Source organism: Anabrus simplex, chromosome 1 (assembly GCF_040414725.1).
Source record: "Anabrus simplex isolate iqAnaSimp1 chromosome 1, ASM4041472v1, whole genome shotgun sequence".
Classification (NCBI taxonomy): Eukaryota; Metazoa; Arthropoda; class Insecta; order Orthoptera; family Tettigoniidae; genus Anabrus; species Anabrus simplex.
In genome coordinates, this window is record NC_090265.1 from 1,137,828,475 (window position 1) to 1,137,845,139 (window position 16,665).

The following is a 16,665-nucleotide window of genomic DNA, read 5'->3' on the forward strand; positions in this document are numbered from 1 at the left end:
ATTTCTAGCCCTTTCCTGTCCCATTGTCTCCATAAGACCTATCTCTGTCGGTGCGACATAAAGCAACTTGCAAAAAAAAAGAAGGAAAAAAAAGAAAGAAAGAAAGAAAGAAAAAAGAAAAGAAAAGAAAAAAGAAGGCGCTTATGATCTGTCCAGCAGTCATCAACGTTTCTTGCGGTCTTTGTAACAAGGACATCTTTTTTATCACATTGCCTGGTGATGATATAGTCAAGGATGTGCCAGTGCTTTAAGCAAGGATGCATCCAAGTGGTCTTGTAGCGATTAGGTAGGTGGAACTGAGTATGTAATGAAGAGTTCGTGTTCAGCACATAAACCAAGGAGCAGTAGACCATTGGCATTACAGTTGTCAAGTCCATGTTTTCACATCACATTGCCCCATAATTGGTGATCTTTACCAACTCTGGCGTTGAAATTGCCAACTAGTAAGAGTTTGTCTCTTGGTGGTACTTTGGTGATGGTAGTGCTCAGCGGGTTGTAGAATTGGTCATTAGCTTCTACATCAGCATCCAAGGTGGGAGCATATGTGGAGATGAGTGTCGTAGATTTGGCTCCGGAGAGTGGGATTCGGAGAATCGTAATTCTTTCACTGAGAGTGGTTGGAGTTAGCTGATAATCATTCACCAATGTGGTCCTCACAGTGAATCCCACACGATGAATACAGTGTTCTCCCTCATCGTTTCCCTTCCAGAAGATTGTGTAGCCTGAGCTGAATTCTGCAAGATTACCTTCGCTGGACAGTCTGGTTTCACTTAAGGCAGCAATATCAATGTTCATTCGTCCAAGCTCAAGGGTGACAAGCACTGTTCTTCTCTCAGGTCTGTTATTGTCTTTCAAATTAAGCAGGGTTTGAACATTCCAGGTTCCTATAATCAAAGTTTTGGTAATCTTCGCTTTTTGATCGCATAAGGGGTGACCCAGCTGACTGAGTGTGCCTACTGATGTTCACCCCACATTTTCTAGGGCCTTCCCCATTCAGGGTGGGCAGCGATGATCTTAAATAGGCCTGCACACAGAAGCAGGACCGAATTCCTGAGTAGTAATGGGGTCTCAGAAAGACGACCATCACACATCTGCTGCCAACGTGCAGGTCTGAACTAGAGGCTTCCAGTTTCACCCGAAAACCTACCTCCACCATCCTTATCCCATCGCTGTTGGACTTGAGTTGAAGGGGGTGTCAGCAGGAAAAAGTGCCACAAGCGGGATTTTGTTTAAGGTGAATCGCAGCCTGCAAGGAAGTGACCCACACACCATGATCTCGGAACTATATCCTACGGCACAAATGAAATGCAACGTGCAGGTTGTAGTACCACGACTGCAATGGACTGCCGCAGACTCAAAATACCTCGCACGCCTCCACGACCGACGAGAACCAAAAAAAAAAAAAACCGAGGTTCCTCCGTCCCTTTTTCCATTGGGCCAAAGACCCAGATGATGGGTACCATGATGGGTAACCTGCACTGAGGGGACCATCACCCGACCCAAAGGGGCTCATCCGCCCGAAGCAGTTAGCCCCTATGGGTGGTCGAGTTATTTAGCGTCGCTCGACACTACTATACCACCAGGATATCTGCCCATACAAGCATTCCTACCCCTTTGTCTTGTTATAAGTTTTAAAACCTTCAAAATGTACTTCATATCCTGGTCAAGGGTGCCCATAGTATATTTTGTAGAGGGGGGGGGGGGTGTCCTAGACCTGGGAGTATTTTTAATATTTATAATAATAATGCTATTTGTTTTACGTCCCACTAACTACTTTTTAAGGTCTTCGGAGACGCTGAGGTGCCGGAATTTAGTCTCGCAGGAGTTCTTTAACGTGCCAGTAAATCTACCGACACGGGGCTGTCGTATTTGAGCACCTTCAAATACCACCGGACTGAGCCAGGATCGAACCTGCCAAGTTGGGGTTAGAAGGCCAGCGCCTTAACCGTCTGAGCCACTCAGCCCGGCATTTTTAATATTTAGGAAGATGAATGGCGACTTGTATTCCATGGTAGAATACTACCCACACTATCCCCTACCCATACTTCCGTCATCAGGTGATCCACTATGCTCTGGAGTCAGGTCTACTCGACTGTCGGCTAGTTGTCCGTTTCCCTCCACTGCCTGTTTATCTGTCTGCTCTCTTCTGTTTGTCTGCCATGCAGTATGAAGGTCGCTGGTAGCTGACTGGCAGATTCCTTGTTTTATCAGCTGCAGAAGCACTTCATGAGGCGATGAACTCAGCTGCTTATCTTTTTCTTTTAGTTGTGTAATTGTCCAAGTTCGTGACCACTTTCTCATCACCTACTATAAGTTGTTTGCCTCTTGTGTCTGTCGTTAGTCCGTAATTCCTAGCTTTTACTAAATGAAATTGCAAGAATGTCTCTTCCGTAACAGTCTCGTCATCAATATCTGTTATCACCCTAATCCTTTCTCCTTTTAAGTTCTTAGCATTGAGGATGACTTTGCCGTCTGAGCCAAGATCAACTTAACTTTAATCGGTCCTTTCCCTTTAACTCTCTGAAGCCTGTAGTATACTTCATCAATGTCCTCTTTACCTTTATATGATTATTTATAATATCCAACACTTTACTCATCAAATAATTTAAATCTTCCTTTTCATTTGTATTTTTTCTCGTAGTTTCCTGAATAATCATTTTCTTTTGCCTCTTGACTTGTTCCAATTCTCTTTCCAGCACCTATCCTTCAGTCTTTCTACTGCACCAGAGTTCTCCACCACCTTTTTTGTTATAAGTTCTTAGGTCTTCTTTTACACAGTCTATCATTTCTCGCTTCATTATTCTGCTCACGAATTAGCTCCCTCATTTGTTCAGCCTGACAGGCTTCTCTGTTACCCAAATCTTTTCCATGTCTTCCCAACTCATTGCTTCAGCTGGTCCGGGATTCACTTCTACATCTCCTGTTACCAGAAGAACTGCCACTATTGCCGCCACCATCAGAGTTGCCTCCAGCCCAATTTGTTGTAGGTGCATCTTTACGCTTGCTGTACTCGCACACTTCACTCATCCGTGCTGTCAACCTATGCCCATGCTATACTGTTAGACAGCAATGCTCATTCTTCTCACTGAGGACTCACCATACAATACTACCTCTTGCTTTGCTAGCTCTATTAAGACTGCAATTAAAAATGATGTACCACAAAATTCAATATTGAGACCTTCACTGTCTCCCTGCTTTAACAAGATAAGTGACAGTGGTATTTTCAGTTTTCCTCTATAGAGCTGATGTGTGGATTATTCATGCTACAGATCTGAAGAAATGTGGGGCTGGCGAAGAATGTTATGCATATCTTAGATGGCATTTTGCACAAATAATTCCATTATTAAACAGCTTCAGCTCAGAATCAGATAATCATCAATATTTAAACAAAGAGTTTTGCAGTTCTTTAGACACACTGCGTGATGTGGGAATGACAGCACAGAAAATCTGATAATTCTTGGAAATGTTCCCATCAAGAGAGATCGTCGACGAGTTTCCACTCAGTGGTCGAACATTATCAAGAATATAACTGTGTTGAACTTCCTTGGTACAACACATCTGGCCAAGAACTGCAAGATTTGGAGACAACCAAACAGTAGCCTCATAGTCATAGGTTATGAATTTCATTATGGTCCGTATTGACAATTGACCACTATCAAAGGGTAGAGAAGGGCCCACCTATTCAATATCCCCTTCTCTACCCTTTGATAGTAATATCCTCATAAATTACGATCCTTAGAATTGAGGGAACAGTAAGAGGTACATAGGAAGTGTCGTGGATACTTTTTTAATAATTTTTTTAATGAGAATAAATGTATGCTGTATATCCAGTTTAAATTACTGTCAAATTTCTGAACATTGTAAAACTTTTTAGGGAAGCCAACTACAGGCATTTTTGTTGTAACATTTTTTTTCTCAGTCATGCACAGTTGCTCCTCTCCTTTTTCCTGGCTGTGCTTTGTGTCAGCTTAATACATTCCAAATTTAGCAGCCTCCTGTACATATTTTTTGTGTATATGTCTTGTTTGGTAGGTTTAGTTTATTATGTATGTTTTGTTTTGTCATTTTAAATTAAGCAATAATGTATTTGTCAACAGATGTGTAAGTAATATCTATTTTAGTGAATTCTCCATATTGTGTGTGTATTGTATGCTGTATTAAGTGTCTCGTAACGCATAATGTAATCAGTGAAATGAGTTGTAATAATGGACCATTTTTATTACAGGGTCGTATGTTAGGAAACCCTTATAGCAGCACAGAACCTGGTTTGGGGCCACTGATGAGGGACGTAAAGAACAAAATCTGTCAAGACTGTGAGTTGGTTGCCCTTCTGGAGGATGATAATGGGATGGAGTTGCTTGTCAACAATAAGATCATCAGCTTAGACTTACCTGTTCGAGAGGTTAGTTTACCGAATACTTTTATAGAGGAGAAATTCTCACCCCGGAAGACAATATGTCTCGTACATTAAGATTAAACATTTATACCCTAAGATTGTTCTTGTAGTGTGTAAATTATACTCTATTCATGATTAGGAATATTCCATAATGTGCAGGCATAGCGATAGGAAAATTTCACATTTTTGCCTTAGCCACTAATTTTAATACGAATTTTGACTGAAAATGCGATTGATGCAAATTAGCAAATACTTACAATTTTGTAGGTAATTCATTTTAAATGCGTTCTTTTTTAGCAAAAACCATGTTTATCAACAGAAAAGCTTCCAAAACTTGATTTCAGCCATTTTGAGCGATTAATAATCTATTTATATGACGGTCATAAGACTTTTTATGATTATTAAATGATATCTGCAAGACGAAGATGTGTTTCATTTTCTTCCTGAATATCTGATTTCAAACAACTTCTCTGTTCGTTATTACTGAAAAGCTATATTGGCACGAGACAAGATGTGAAATGTGTGTTTCTTCCCATTATTCCTGTTTGAACTTTGAAATTTGTTTCTTGCAATGATCTTTATTATGCACAAAGTCAAGTCTGAATTAATTGTTGAGGTTATGGGGCACATGGCTATAAATGCCCATAGAGGGTTTGGCAATATTCAAATTAGGATTTACATGCCAGAAATTCTTTGACAGTGAGTGCTTTGCAGAGTTGCATAGGAAAAGGATAGAATTGTAAAACACGTTAACAGCGAAAAACACAACAAAGTGACAAGAAAATTCTATCGCTATCACTGGTCCACCTCAAACAAAACAGACATCTAATAGACTGGCATGGAAGCAGAGTCAAATCAGTCTCTGAACTGGTGACCGAAATTACTATTACTGTTATAACAATCATAATAATAATAATAATAATAATAATACAAAGCAATAGGTCAGTTGCAAAGGCCAGAAAATTTCCAAAGATCACTTCTCAAAAAGAACAGTTGAGATGTTTACAAATCAAATATCCCATTGGCGAAGCTCGAAAACCATGAGTTAGCATGGATTACAGAGTTTTTGAATGAAGAGCTGGCACGTGTGAAAACTCTACGTGAGGAATATTTACTGGATAACTAAAAGTACGTAATTGAACCATCCATTTGGTATTACTTTGGAATCGGGATGCATAAATACAACATTTCTGTGAGCTGACACAAGGATATGAACAGCTATGGCATTAACTACCTAAAGGAAAAACTGTGTTAAAATTGTGGAGAGACTTGAGATTTTTGCGTAAAATTATCTACGCTAGGAGCATGCCATCCGCTCCAACTTTCGTTCAGTAGTAGGACCACCACCAGTTATAACACACACACGTCACTCCATCAGACCACAAGGTGAGACGACCCCTTCTTTATTTCATAATTTTGCGCCAAAAATCTCAAGTCTCTCCTCAATTTTAACAGAGTGTTTCCTTCTTATAAGTTCCATTTCACGGAACAGTAACTTTTATAACTCTTAGAAGATTGTCAAGTAAAAATTAACCTTGGTCTGCATTTTACAAAGTACCGTATTTGCTCGCATATAAGTTAGGGTATTCCGTGGACGTGCCTACATTAAATATCCGGACTGTACCAATTGCTGTTACGATACTTTGTACGTGACAGTACAAGAAGAAGCTGCATTTCTTTCTACCTGCAGAATGGTTGAGGCTAGCTGTTGTAACAAAAATACCTAACTCGCAAACCCCTTCCCCAAGGCCGCATTCCTAGCCAGTCAGTCGCACTCGGCCATCTCTCTCACTCCTCCGTCTTTGTCGATATGCTTAGTGCTATGTGAACTGTGAGTATTTCCCTATCCAGGCAGTCAGGTGATCACGGTATTAGGTATCGTCTATCTGTTGTATTGTTGACAAGTACCCGTATTCTGTCTTCACGTTTCATTGTTGTTTCTCAGTTAAGTTTTCCGAGTTATACGGCTGGGTTTAAACTCAAAATGTTCAACTATTATGAAGAACATAGTAACAGAGCTGCCAGTCGAGAATTCAGTGTGAATGAGTTTAATATTCGCTAATGGTGTAAACAGAAATCTGCGCCGCTAGAAACCACCAACCGAACACGTAAAGCATTCAGAGGGCCGAAAACTGGTAAGTTTCCTGAGCTGGAAGATGAGTTGCTCCATTACGTTAGAGAGTTACGAAATGATGGCTTTAATATCTCGCACGAGATGCTACATTTCAAAGCACGCAAACTAGTGATTAAAGGAGGAAACTGCTGTTCAGATCTGAAAGTGAGCCGGGGTTGGATCTGTAGATTTATGGCACGAAAGGGATTGTGTCTGCGAAGGCGAACATCTCTCTGCCAGAGAATTCCAAGCAATTTCAGCGACAAAATCATAGATTTTCATCGCCATGTGATAGCAATGCGGAAGAAAAACAGTTACCTCTTATCTCAAATTGGCAATGCAGATCAAACCCTGATAAACTTTGACATGCCATGCAACACCACCATCAACAAGAAGGGAGAATATAGTGTGCTTGTACGTACAACTGGGTGTGAAAAACAGCGTTGCACTGTCATGCTAGCAATAACCACAGACGGAAGAAAATAACCGTACGTTATTTTCAAAAGAAAAACAGTGTTTAAAGCGAAGTTTCCCAAAGGCATTAATGTACGGGTTTAGGAGAAAGGGTTGATCAGGACTGGGTCCATACGGTGTGGAGAGCACAGCCAGGGGCACTGCATCGATGCCCAGCAATGCTAGTGTGGGACTGTTTCCACGGGCACTTGGTGGAAGACACGCAGAAACGTCTTCATGAAATGAAAACTGATCTCATAATTCATGGTGAACTCACACTTGTCTATACAGCCCTTACATGTTTTCATCAACAAGCCCTTCAAGGACAGTATACGTAAATTGTACACCGAATGGATGGCAGGAGGGGAGCATGAGCTGACACCAGCAGGCAAAATAAAGAGGCCGCCAGTTGAACTCACGTGTGATTGGATTATGCGGGCAAGGGTTATAGTATCGACAGACGTTATTGTGAAGAGTTTTTTTAAAGACGGGCATTGCAAATGCGTTGGACAGAAGTCAGGATGATGCAGTATGGGATGGTGAACAGAATGATGCACGCGAGAATAGCTCGAAGACTGAAGGCAGTGACAGTGAATGGGATAAGTATGCCAGTTGTCTTATTTCAATAGCCTAACACAAATTTTATGTTTTTTCGGGAACACGACCTTTTGCACACAAAGCCCTGCATATATCATGCACCAAAAATGTTCACACTTATTTTTTTTGTCAAAAAAGTGCGAGTTACATCCGAGCAAATACGGTAATAAGACTATTAGACCTGTTCATATAAGGGCCTACAAATTTCAACTACTTAACTTTTTGTGTTTAATTGCATTAAGAACATAAACCAAAGAACATTTCGACAATGTTTTGTGTATCTATTATTATGATGTGTGGAGTTACTAAAACGATCACACTGAGAAAATATAATTTTCTAAAGAGTCTTTCTCACGCAAGTGTTTTCATATTTTAATGTTCCAAAAGATTTTCATGTCGTGAGGTAGTTTTCCGTTGCTTTCAACATTGAGCTTGAAATTGCTGTTACATATCAGTCTGACAAGCCTACTGAAACGTAAACACCACCTGACTAAAAATCTGCACTCTTTCATCCGAATTTGCAAATTGTTATCCACGTATCACAACCCAGCATTTTCAGACTTTCCTTTTGCGGCAAGAGGTGTGATAGGTGATCTTAACTAATTTTGGTTCGCTGAACACTAATCCGTTGTCCGTTTCTACATATCACGTCACATTTTCTCGCAATAGGTATATCAAAATAAGAGATAGACCTGAATATTGCATTTAAAAAGTACTGACAAATGTTGATAATTTTGGAAATTTTTTGAATTTTTTGTATTATTATATATATTGAAATAGTTGAATATTGTCTTGAATTATTATAAACAATGAATAATTATTAGTATAAAATTACAATGAACTATTTAGCATTTATTGTAATATAATACTGATTTACATAAAACACATAAACAGCTCTGAGGCAATGAAAGCAATTTATTTTGACAATTAAATGTGATTTACAAGCAAACAATGTAACTTTTATGCAGTACCTTTATGAATTCATAAATGTGAACAAAATAAACTTTAGCAGTCCTAGATGTCCCCTTGGAGTGAACGCTTGGCTGCCCAGCGTCTGACTGGATCAAGTTTGTCTTCTCTCTTCAAACACCAACAGTAGTCGGCCATCATTGGTTCATCCCACCTCCCCTGGTATCTTCTTTCTGCCTCCTTGATGTCCTAGTAGAACCTTTCTCCCATCTCTTTACCCCTCAGCGTCGCAGCCATTTAAATAGCTTCCTACCCCGCGGCCGGATGAGATTTCAACTACGCGCGACTGAAATACATCGATTCACTTAAAGCGTTACTACAAGTATAAGAGTAGCCCGATTTTCACGTAATTTGGAATTCCTTATGACAGAACTATGTACATGCAGATAATTACATAATTCTTTCACATTTCCTTAGTAATTTAGTTCCGTGTGATAGAGTTCGAAGCACTCTTTGAGACAGGGACTCAAGTCACACTCCTGGCAGCAGTACACTGACGTCTTCTTTCCGCCGTGTTTTGAACACAGGATACAATGTCTCTGAGGTTTGGATTTCCAACTCTTGGGTGCTAATTTCCTGATAAAATGTCTTTCCTGCAACCTTGGAACTGTATTATCTGATGCGCGCCGGCCTTGAATATTTCATTCCCCTCCCTCCGGAGCGTATTTTGTAAACAAACCTTTCACCAGCTGAACCCGATAAGGTAATTGCTCAATATTTGTCTCTGTGGCCTGTGTGAGTATTATTAGAGAATTTAGCAATCAGAATTCACAGTTGAAAACTTCTCTTTGACCTGTATAATTATCTATAACCTCTTACACGAAATTTCCAAGTACTGTTTCCTCCTCATCGTCACTCTCATCATTTACCACTGCTACATCATCTATGTCATTATCACTGCTGCTTATACTGTCACTACTACTTCCGATTAAACTTTCATCTGAATTATACAATATTTCAAGCACGTTACTGTCAGTCATACCACGGCTGAGCGCGGCGCGTCACACGGACTGGTGAAGCTGCAGCGAGACAGAAAGCAACAGGACGAAACTGAATGAGGGGAATAACATTTATGATGAAACAAACCAACTTGATACATATTTCAGATAAAAGTTCGAGACAACGTCTTTCAAACGAGATATATACCATGAACAACTGGTTCTCGTATCGTATGACAGAAAGCAGCACTAACTGATGCCTACACAAAGCGCTCGTGGAGAGTTACGAAAATATTACAAGCTGAGAAATAAAGATAAATATAATAAATAAACCGCACTCCCAATGTACAAATAGAGCAATGAACATCACACAAAAAGACAAACTTCTCAGATCATCATTTCTTTATTTTATTCTGTGGGAAAGAATGAAGCAAACAGACTTTAAAAAAAGCAAGAGATTAGTGCTCAGACTTATTTGACAAATAATTATCCTTGCAAAAACAACTACATTATAACGATTTTTCAATTCTTATTTACAACACTGATAAACCCGAAACTGTCTTCTTGGAAACAAAACAATTTGCATATCAGTAACTCCAAAACTCTTCACGCTATAGCCGTAAATGTGAAACCATGTATGGGTCTATACCACATATAGAGGTCGGCGGCTACGGAAGAAAAGAGGGTCTATACCATGTATAGAGGTCGGCGCTGAGGGGTTAACTAACAGCCCCAAGATTTTCCGGAAAGTGATCGAGATAAGAATGAAGAAAGTGCAGCTTCAGACTCATTCCACACCCCAACTCTTTGATATCGTCCAACATTGTTTTCACTATTGTTTTGTGTTGTTCATCCTAGGAACTTCATTATGACGTCTCTTATTGAATTCCATGCAGCAAGTTCCACGGCATTCATCGTCTGTTCGAAGTTTCTGTCTTTCAGAAGCTTTCTAATTTGTAGTCCATTAAAAATGCCTTTATTGCCTTTTGCATCAGATAAATGTGGAAATTTGCTTGCAGTGTACTTGAAACAGGGGCTACTTTTATTCAAGGCCTTAACAAACTAATTGATAATTCCCAATTTGATGTGTAGTAATGGCAAAATAATTTTTTGTGGCTCAACTGAGGCATTATTTGTATCATTTTTCACAGGTGTCAAAACTTGTCTCTTAGGCCAGGAAGGTGTAGACCAGTGTTTGTTCCTAGCTCTGCTGTCCCATTTACATAAATAACAAGGGAATTTAGTGTAGCCTGCTTGTTGTCCTAATATAATACCACATACCTTCAAGTCACTACACACATCCCACCGGTGCTCATGATATTTGATTTTATCTAAAAACAGTTTGCATTGTGATATAATTTTCTTTTAGTGAAACGGAATGTGCCACAGGAATCGAAGCTAGAATGTTTCTGTTATGAAGTAGTACAGCCTTTAAGCAAACCACAACCACTGTAACAACAGCCGATTCACTGTTATCACAAAGCAGCATTGTGCCGCAATGACACATTTTCAGACAGTAAATGGCAAATAACACGAAAACTAGATGTGATACAATAGCACCAATGATATTTCTGAAGTTGATATCACATATCAGATGCTTTTCCGCAAAAATCATGCTGGGTAGTGTATTGTAAATATTTGACTACAGTATATTACACCCAAGGAATTAAAACGGATAGCTCAGTTAACATAATACCATAGGCCTAATACCCCTACAGTCACAGGTTTACGAGGGATTTTCTCTTGTGACAACTACAAACGTATTGACTGTTGTTCCTTCCTTCCAATAATTGTGGGCAGGAGCCAGTTTGACTAAGGTCATATTTACAGCTTTATGGTCTCAAGGCTCTTTATATATCACTATTCTCTCACAGCACTGTCAAGGGTTGCCTAACCACAAGCAAAAATACCTGAGTGCAAATCAATGAACTTGATTATTTCAGAATTATCAGCAAAATTTTCTGCACTGCCATACAGTTTGCATCCGCCAAGACACTAACTTTATGGATTTCCCCATCTGTGCAGGGCTCTTCCTATGAACAGCACTTTCACAATCACTCATCATAGTTACAGCCTGCATAAGGAATGGCATTACTTGCATCACTCATAACTCGGACATGCTCATATTGTAGGAGACTGTAAGTCTGAGTCAACGCTGAGTTTTAATTTTGTCAGGAAAACGCCAAGTGTGTCTTTTACATGCTGAATTCGTACGACAAGGAGTTTCAAATGGACTTGTTACCACCCGTCAAAAATCCAACTACCTCTACCAGATTTAAACCTGTAATAAAAATGAGAACTATTAGCGTCATCACTCTTTAAACACGTCACCTGTGTAGGCTGTAGTGACTGTATACCACATCCCACCATCAGCTGTTCTTGTAAGTAACCAAACACAATACTGTACTGTACTTTACTTTAAATGCTGAATTTATGAACTTTCTGATCAAGAAGGCATACTCAGCATTTGCCCATCACCTGTAATATTTACTGGAAGCCTCGAAAAAGGAGTGTACAAGAAAAAATGGAAATTATGAATAGTGGCTGGTTCAGAACTTTTTGAATAGAATAGAATAGAACATGATATTCAGCTTCAATATACATTTCATTCCTAAGAACTGTATATTATGAGAATTGGTTTTGTTTTAACAGTATTTATCTCTTGCGTAACCAAAAGTCAGGTGAACAGTTGAGATTTTCTTCTGAAGACACGGAGCAAAGTTCTCTGTGAAACAAAGAATTTTGCCTTATTTTCTTGACCACGAAGAATGATCTTCATAATTAGTCTGTATTGTCAATCTGAACAAGTTAGGAGTTCTTAATGGTTGGGTAATTCAAACTTTACAATACTGTTACGTTTTGGTGAGGTAAATAAATAAGACAGAACCCGGTAGCATCTTATTTCTAAAATTTATTAAGTATGCACTAAAACTACACATTTACACACTCACGATTGCCGAGCTTACAACTTGCACAGGTACACAGGATTCAGTCTTGGTTCGCACTCTCTCTTAGTTTCCCATGTTCCATCTACAATGAGACACGCACACAGGGTCTTCGATCACTTACACTACACTCACTCAGCTGCTCAGTCACACTCGTTAACGCTGTCACAGTCCGCAGTCTGCACATCAGTTTCGCAGCTCGGGATAGTATCCTCTGTTCACTCAATCCGTCAAACTCTGTTCGCTGTCTGCACATGTCGGCACCCAGCGTTCCCTTCACGCTGCTCCAGAATACCCAAGGTTCTTCTACAGCAGCCTGGCCCAAGAGACTCGCACACGCAATGTCAGGGAAACAGGAAAGAGTCCTCGGCTCCAACAGATAGATAGTTCAACAGACTGACACCTCAGCCTAGGCTGTCACTGACTGCTCTCTTCGCTAACTCACACCAGCTGAACTACGGCGAATAACTCAATCCATAGGCTGCGCCTAACACTTAAATACCTGGGCCCACGCCATCTGGATGCTTCCAGAAGGGACACGCCTCCAGAGGTTTCCTAAAGACAAATGCTCTCCACGCACTGTCCAGATTCTTCCATAACGCCAGAGGCCTCCAATGAGCGAGCAGAATGATCCAGATAGCAGTGCTAGGGGCGCTCAGCAATCTGCAAGCAGCTCTCCTCCACCTGGTGACGTGAGTAGGAGGAGGGTGGGCCTTCCTTTGTGATGAGTGTGCAGTTGGAGCTGGCTAGCTTGCCCTAATTCCCGCTGTTGTATGTTGGCATGGCAGATGCAGTGGGTCACCATGTCACATGCCCTCTCCTCAGGGCAAGGCATTGCTCCACAATATGATGCCAGGCAGTTTGTTCGATTGGCCACCATCTTCCCATGGGGAATCTGCTGGGTCCGGTCGACGGTGTCCTCGTTCCCGATGATAACAATCTGCAAGCCTCACGTGGCAGCCAGAACCTCGGTGACAATCCGCAAGCCTCACATGGCAGCCGGAACCTCGGTGGTTTTCCTTTCGTCCACACCTCCGTCTGCTTCCAGGGGAGTGATGCACGGGACTGGTTTGCTTGTCCCAGACTTAGCCCTGTTTAATTTCGTCTTCTTCCGGGGTGCGGAATTAAATGTTCGTACCGGCACGCAGCTTCGTGCCAGAACAAGTGTGCTGGTCAGGTGGCTTCCTCGTTTGTTGGTCATCGGTGGTGCTCTGTCTCCTAGTGGGGCTCCCTCCAGCCACGCCGTTGCCATCGCTCCCTCCATCTCCTGGGACATCGTCGGAGCCTCCTCGTAGTTCCACACTCTGCCGATCATCCTCCCTGCATGGAACATGGCACCACGCTGCTTATCACAAGTGTCAGCAGCTTCGATTTTGGTGTCACCTTGGGGTAACTTATCAACAATCACGCCTCCTGGTTGCTCGAACTCAGCGTTGAATACCCGTAGTGTTCTATCAACGTGCAGAGTCCTCTCCTGCAGACGGACTCGGTAGGCGGCTCTCCACTGGTGGACACTGCAGCACCCATCGAACACTCCCCCAACTCCTCATAGATCGAACATGGCTGGGGGCTTTGTCGTACAGTCATCTTCTGTGTGTGCACGTAGTCCAGCGATCGGATATTCGGCGCTCTTCTTGGACGTCGATCCGGTCTCGAACTGGGTTCAGCATGTTCTCCAGCAAGTGATCCTGTCGTCCCGTGGAGTTTCCTCCTTCACGATGCCAGAGGCACCATCGCTGCTAGCAGAATTCATTCACATCTCCACAGCCATCGTGTTCGCACGCAGGGCACTAGCTTCGTCCACTGGGCCTCGAACTCCAGAATCTGCCATTGCGAGCATCACTTCGGGCCGCTTCTCGTCCTGCACGACATCATCATTGACCTCGGTTTCGAGAGAGCGCACTTTGTTTTCCGACTTAAACTGCTCCCTGTTTCTTTCACTTAAGTCAAGTCTATTTTCAATTGGTCCGGGTTAGATCTCCATTCAGATCTCGGTTCACAGCTAGATAAGATTTTATTTTCAAGTTCACTAAACTTAACTTAGAAAAATCTGGAGCTGCTCAGAATTCATTTCACTCGTAGAAATTTCTGCCGACTACAAAATACGCTACCAGATTCTCCATTCTTATGCCAGTTGTTACATGTTGGTGGGGCAAATAAATAAGACAGAACCTGGTATCGTCCTATTTCTAAAATTTATTAACTATGCACTAAAACTACACATTTACACACACATGATTGCCGAACTTACACAAGTACACAGAATTCGCTCTTACATGGTTCTCACTCTCTCTTAGTTTCTCATGTTCCATCTACAATGAAACACGCACACAGAGTCTTCGAACACTTACACTACACTCACTCAGCCGCTCAGTCACACTCATTAGCGCTGTCACGGTCCGCAGTCTATGTGGCAGTCTCACAGCTCAGGATAGTATCCCCTGTTCACTCAATCCGTCGAACTCCGTTCGCAGTCTGCACACGTCGGCACACAGTATTCCCTTCGCGCTTTCCTGAACACCCAAGGTTCTTCTACAGCAGCCGGCCCCAAGAGACTCACACACATGACGTCAGGGAAACAGGAAAGAGTCCTTGGCTCCAACAGACTGACACCTCAGCCTAGGCTGTCGCTGCTCTCTTCGCTAACTCACACCGGCTGAACTACGACGACTAACTCAATCCGTAGGCTGCGCCTGACTTGAATACCTGGGCCCACGCCATCTGGATGCTTCCAGAAGGGACACGCCTCCAAAGGCTTCACAAAGACGAATACTCTCCACGTGCCTTCCAGATTCTTCCATAACACCGGAGACCTCCAATGAGCGAGCAAGATGATCCAGATAGCAGCGGCGGGGGCGTTGACCAATCCGCAAGCAGCTCTCATATGCCTGGTGACGGGAGTAGGAAGAGGGTGGGCCTTCCTTGGTGATGAGCGTGCGGTTGGAGCTGACTAACTTGCCCTACTTCCCACTGTTATACATTGGCACGGCGGATGCAGCAGTTCACCATACCACAATACTATACAATTTTATTCCTTTTTCCTATTTAAAATGGAATAGTATTGTAAAGGTGGAATTATTTTCTTGACTCAGCATAAGCCCAAAAAGCCTATATCATGTCTACTTTAAAAATGGTTGTTTAGATGATGATGATGATGATGATGATGATGATGATGCTTGTTGTTTTAAGGGGCCTAACATCGAAGGTCATCGGCCCCATGGTTCTTTAGACTGTAGTGGTATTCCTTTAGCTTGTACAGTATGTCTTCTAACAGTCTTTTGTGTTGATATGACAGAAAGTTGATAAGATATACCCAGTAATGTTGTCTGTGGAATGTTGGAATTTGCTGATTTAGAGAAGAATCTTATACTAGTGCAGGGGAATAGGTGTGTTGATAGAATACTGCAGGCCCAAGTTCCTCAGCATGTACTAAAGTAGGACTGTTCAATCATTTGCCGTGTGGCAGCGAGTGGTTTCCTTAAATCCATATTTTCATTTTAATGCCTCCTTTATTAGCATTTTTTTTTTATTATGATAGTGTGTATAATGCATTGAATGAATGTAGGCTACTCTGTATGACGGCTGAAATTGCTTTTGTGATCTCTGCACTTGGACTACCAAATTAGGCAGTTGGAAAAGTGGCAATCTCGAGGTTGTTTCATTGGGATACTCAGTAATTTTCTATGAATACTAGGACATTCTAGTTCCATAATATCACAGTTTTTCTACTTGCGTTATGTTGACGGTTCAGAAAAAGACTTCCCTAGATTTTGTTACTAGATTTGGTGACCTTGGTTTTTCATCTGTATATTATTCCTTCACCAGACATGTCATTAATTAATCGCCTTCACCACGTTCTTCTAATTATGCATCAGAAACTGCAAAAAAAAAAAAAAGAGAGACTTTAAATGAGAATAGAAAATTATTTGAAGAAGAAGACATACGTCATTCTTATTGTCACATATGACAATGTTAAAATTGCAGTACTTGTCACATTTTTAAGGGCATTGTGTAAAATAAGTCATTTACATGACCCTAGGAGCCTAAATACAAAATTTAAATAATCACTTACTACTGTAGCATATTTTATATCATATGAAAATCTGCTCCCTGCCTGGGTGAGGTTTCAAAAAACTGAGAGGTCTCACTTAAGGGGTTAACTTAGAGCTTCAAACCTGAAATAAATAGGTCTTAACCATTCCCCAAAAGTGGTGAAACTTTGTTGTTGTTGTTGTTGTTGTTGTTAGTCGTTTA

At 41.4% G+C, this 16,665-nt stretch overlaps 1 protein-coding gene across 1 annotated transcript in view; it reads left to right on the forward strand.

Moving 5' to 3' along the window:
- The window catches only part of poe (E3 ubiquitin-protein ligase-like protein poe), a 797,274-nt gene that overhangs the window by 727,790 nt on the left and 52,819 nt on the right, over positions 1 to 16,665 (forward strand). Inside the window, exon 72 of the mRNA XM_067137373.2 lies at positions 4,226 to 4,402. Within this exon, the coding sequence (XP_066993474.2) occupies positions 4,226 to 4,402 (177 nt within the window). The remainder of the gene's footprint in view (positions 1 to 4,225; positions 4,403 to 16,665) is intronic.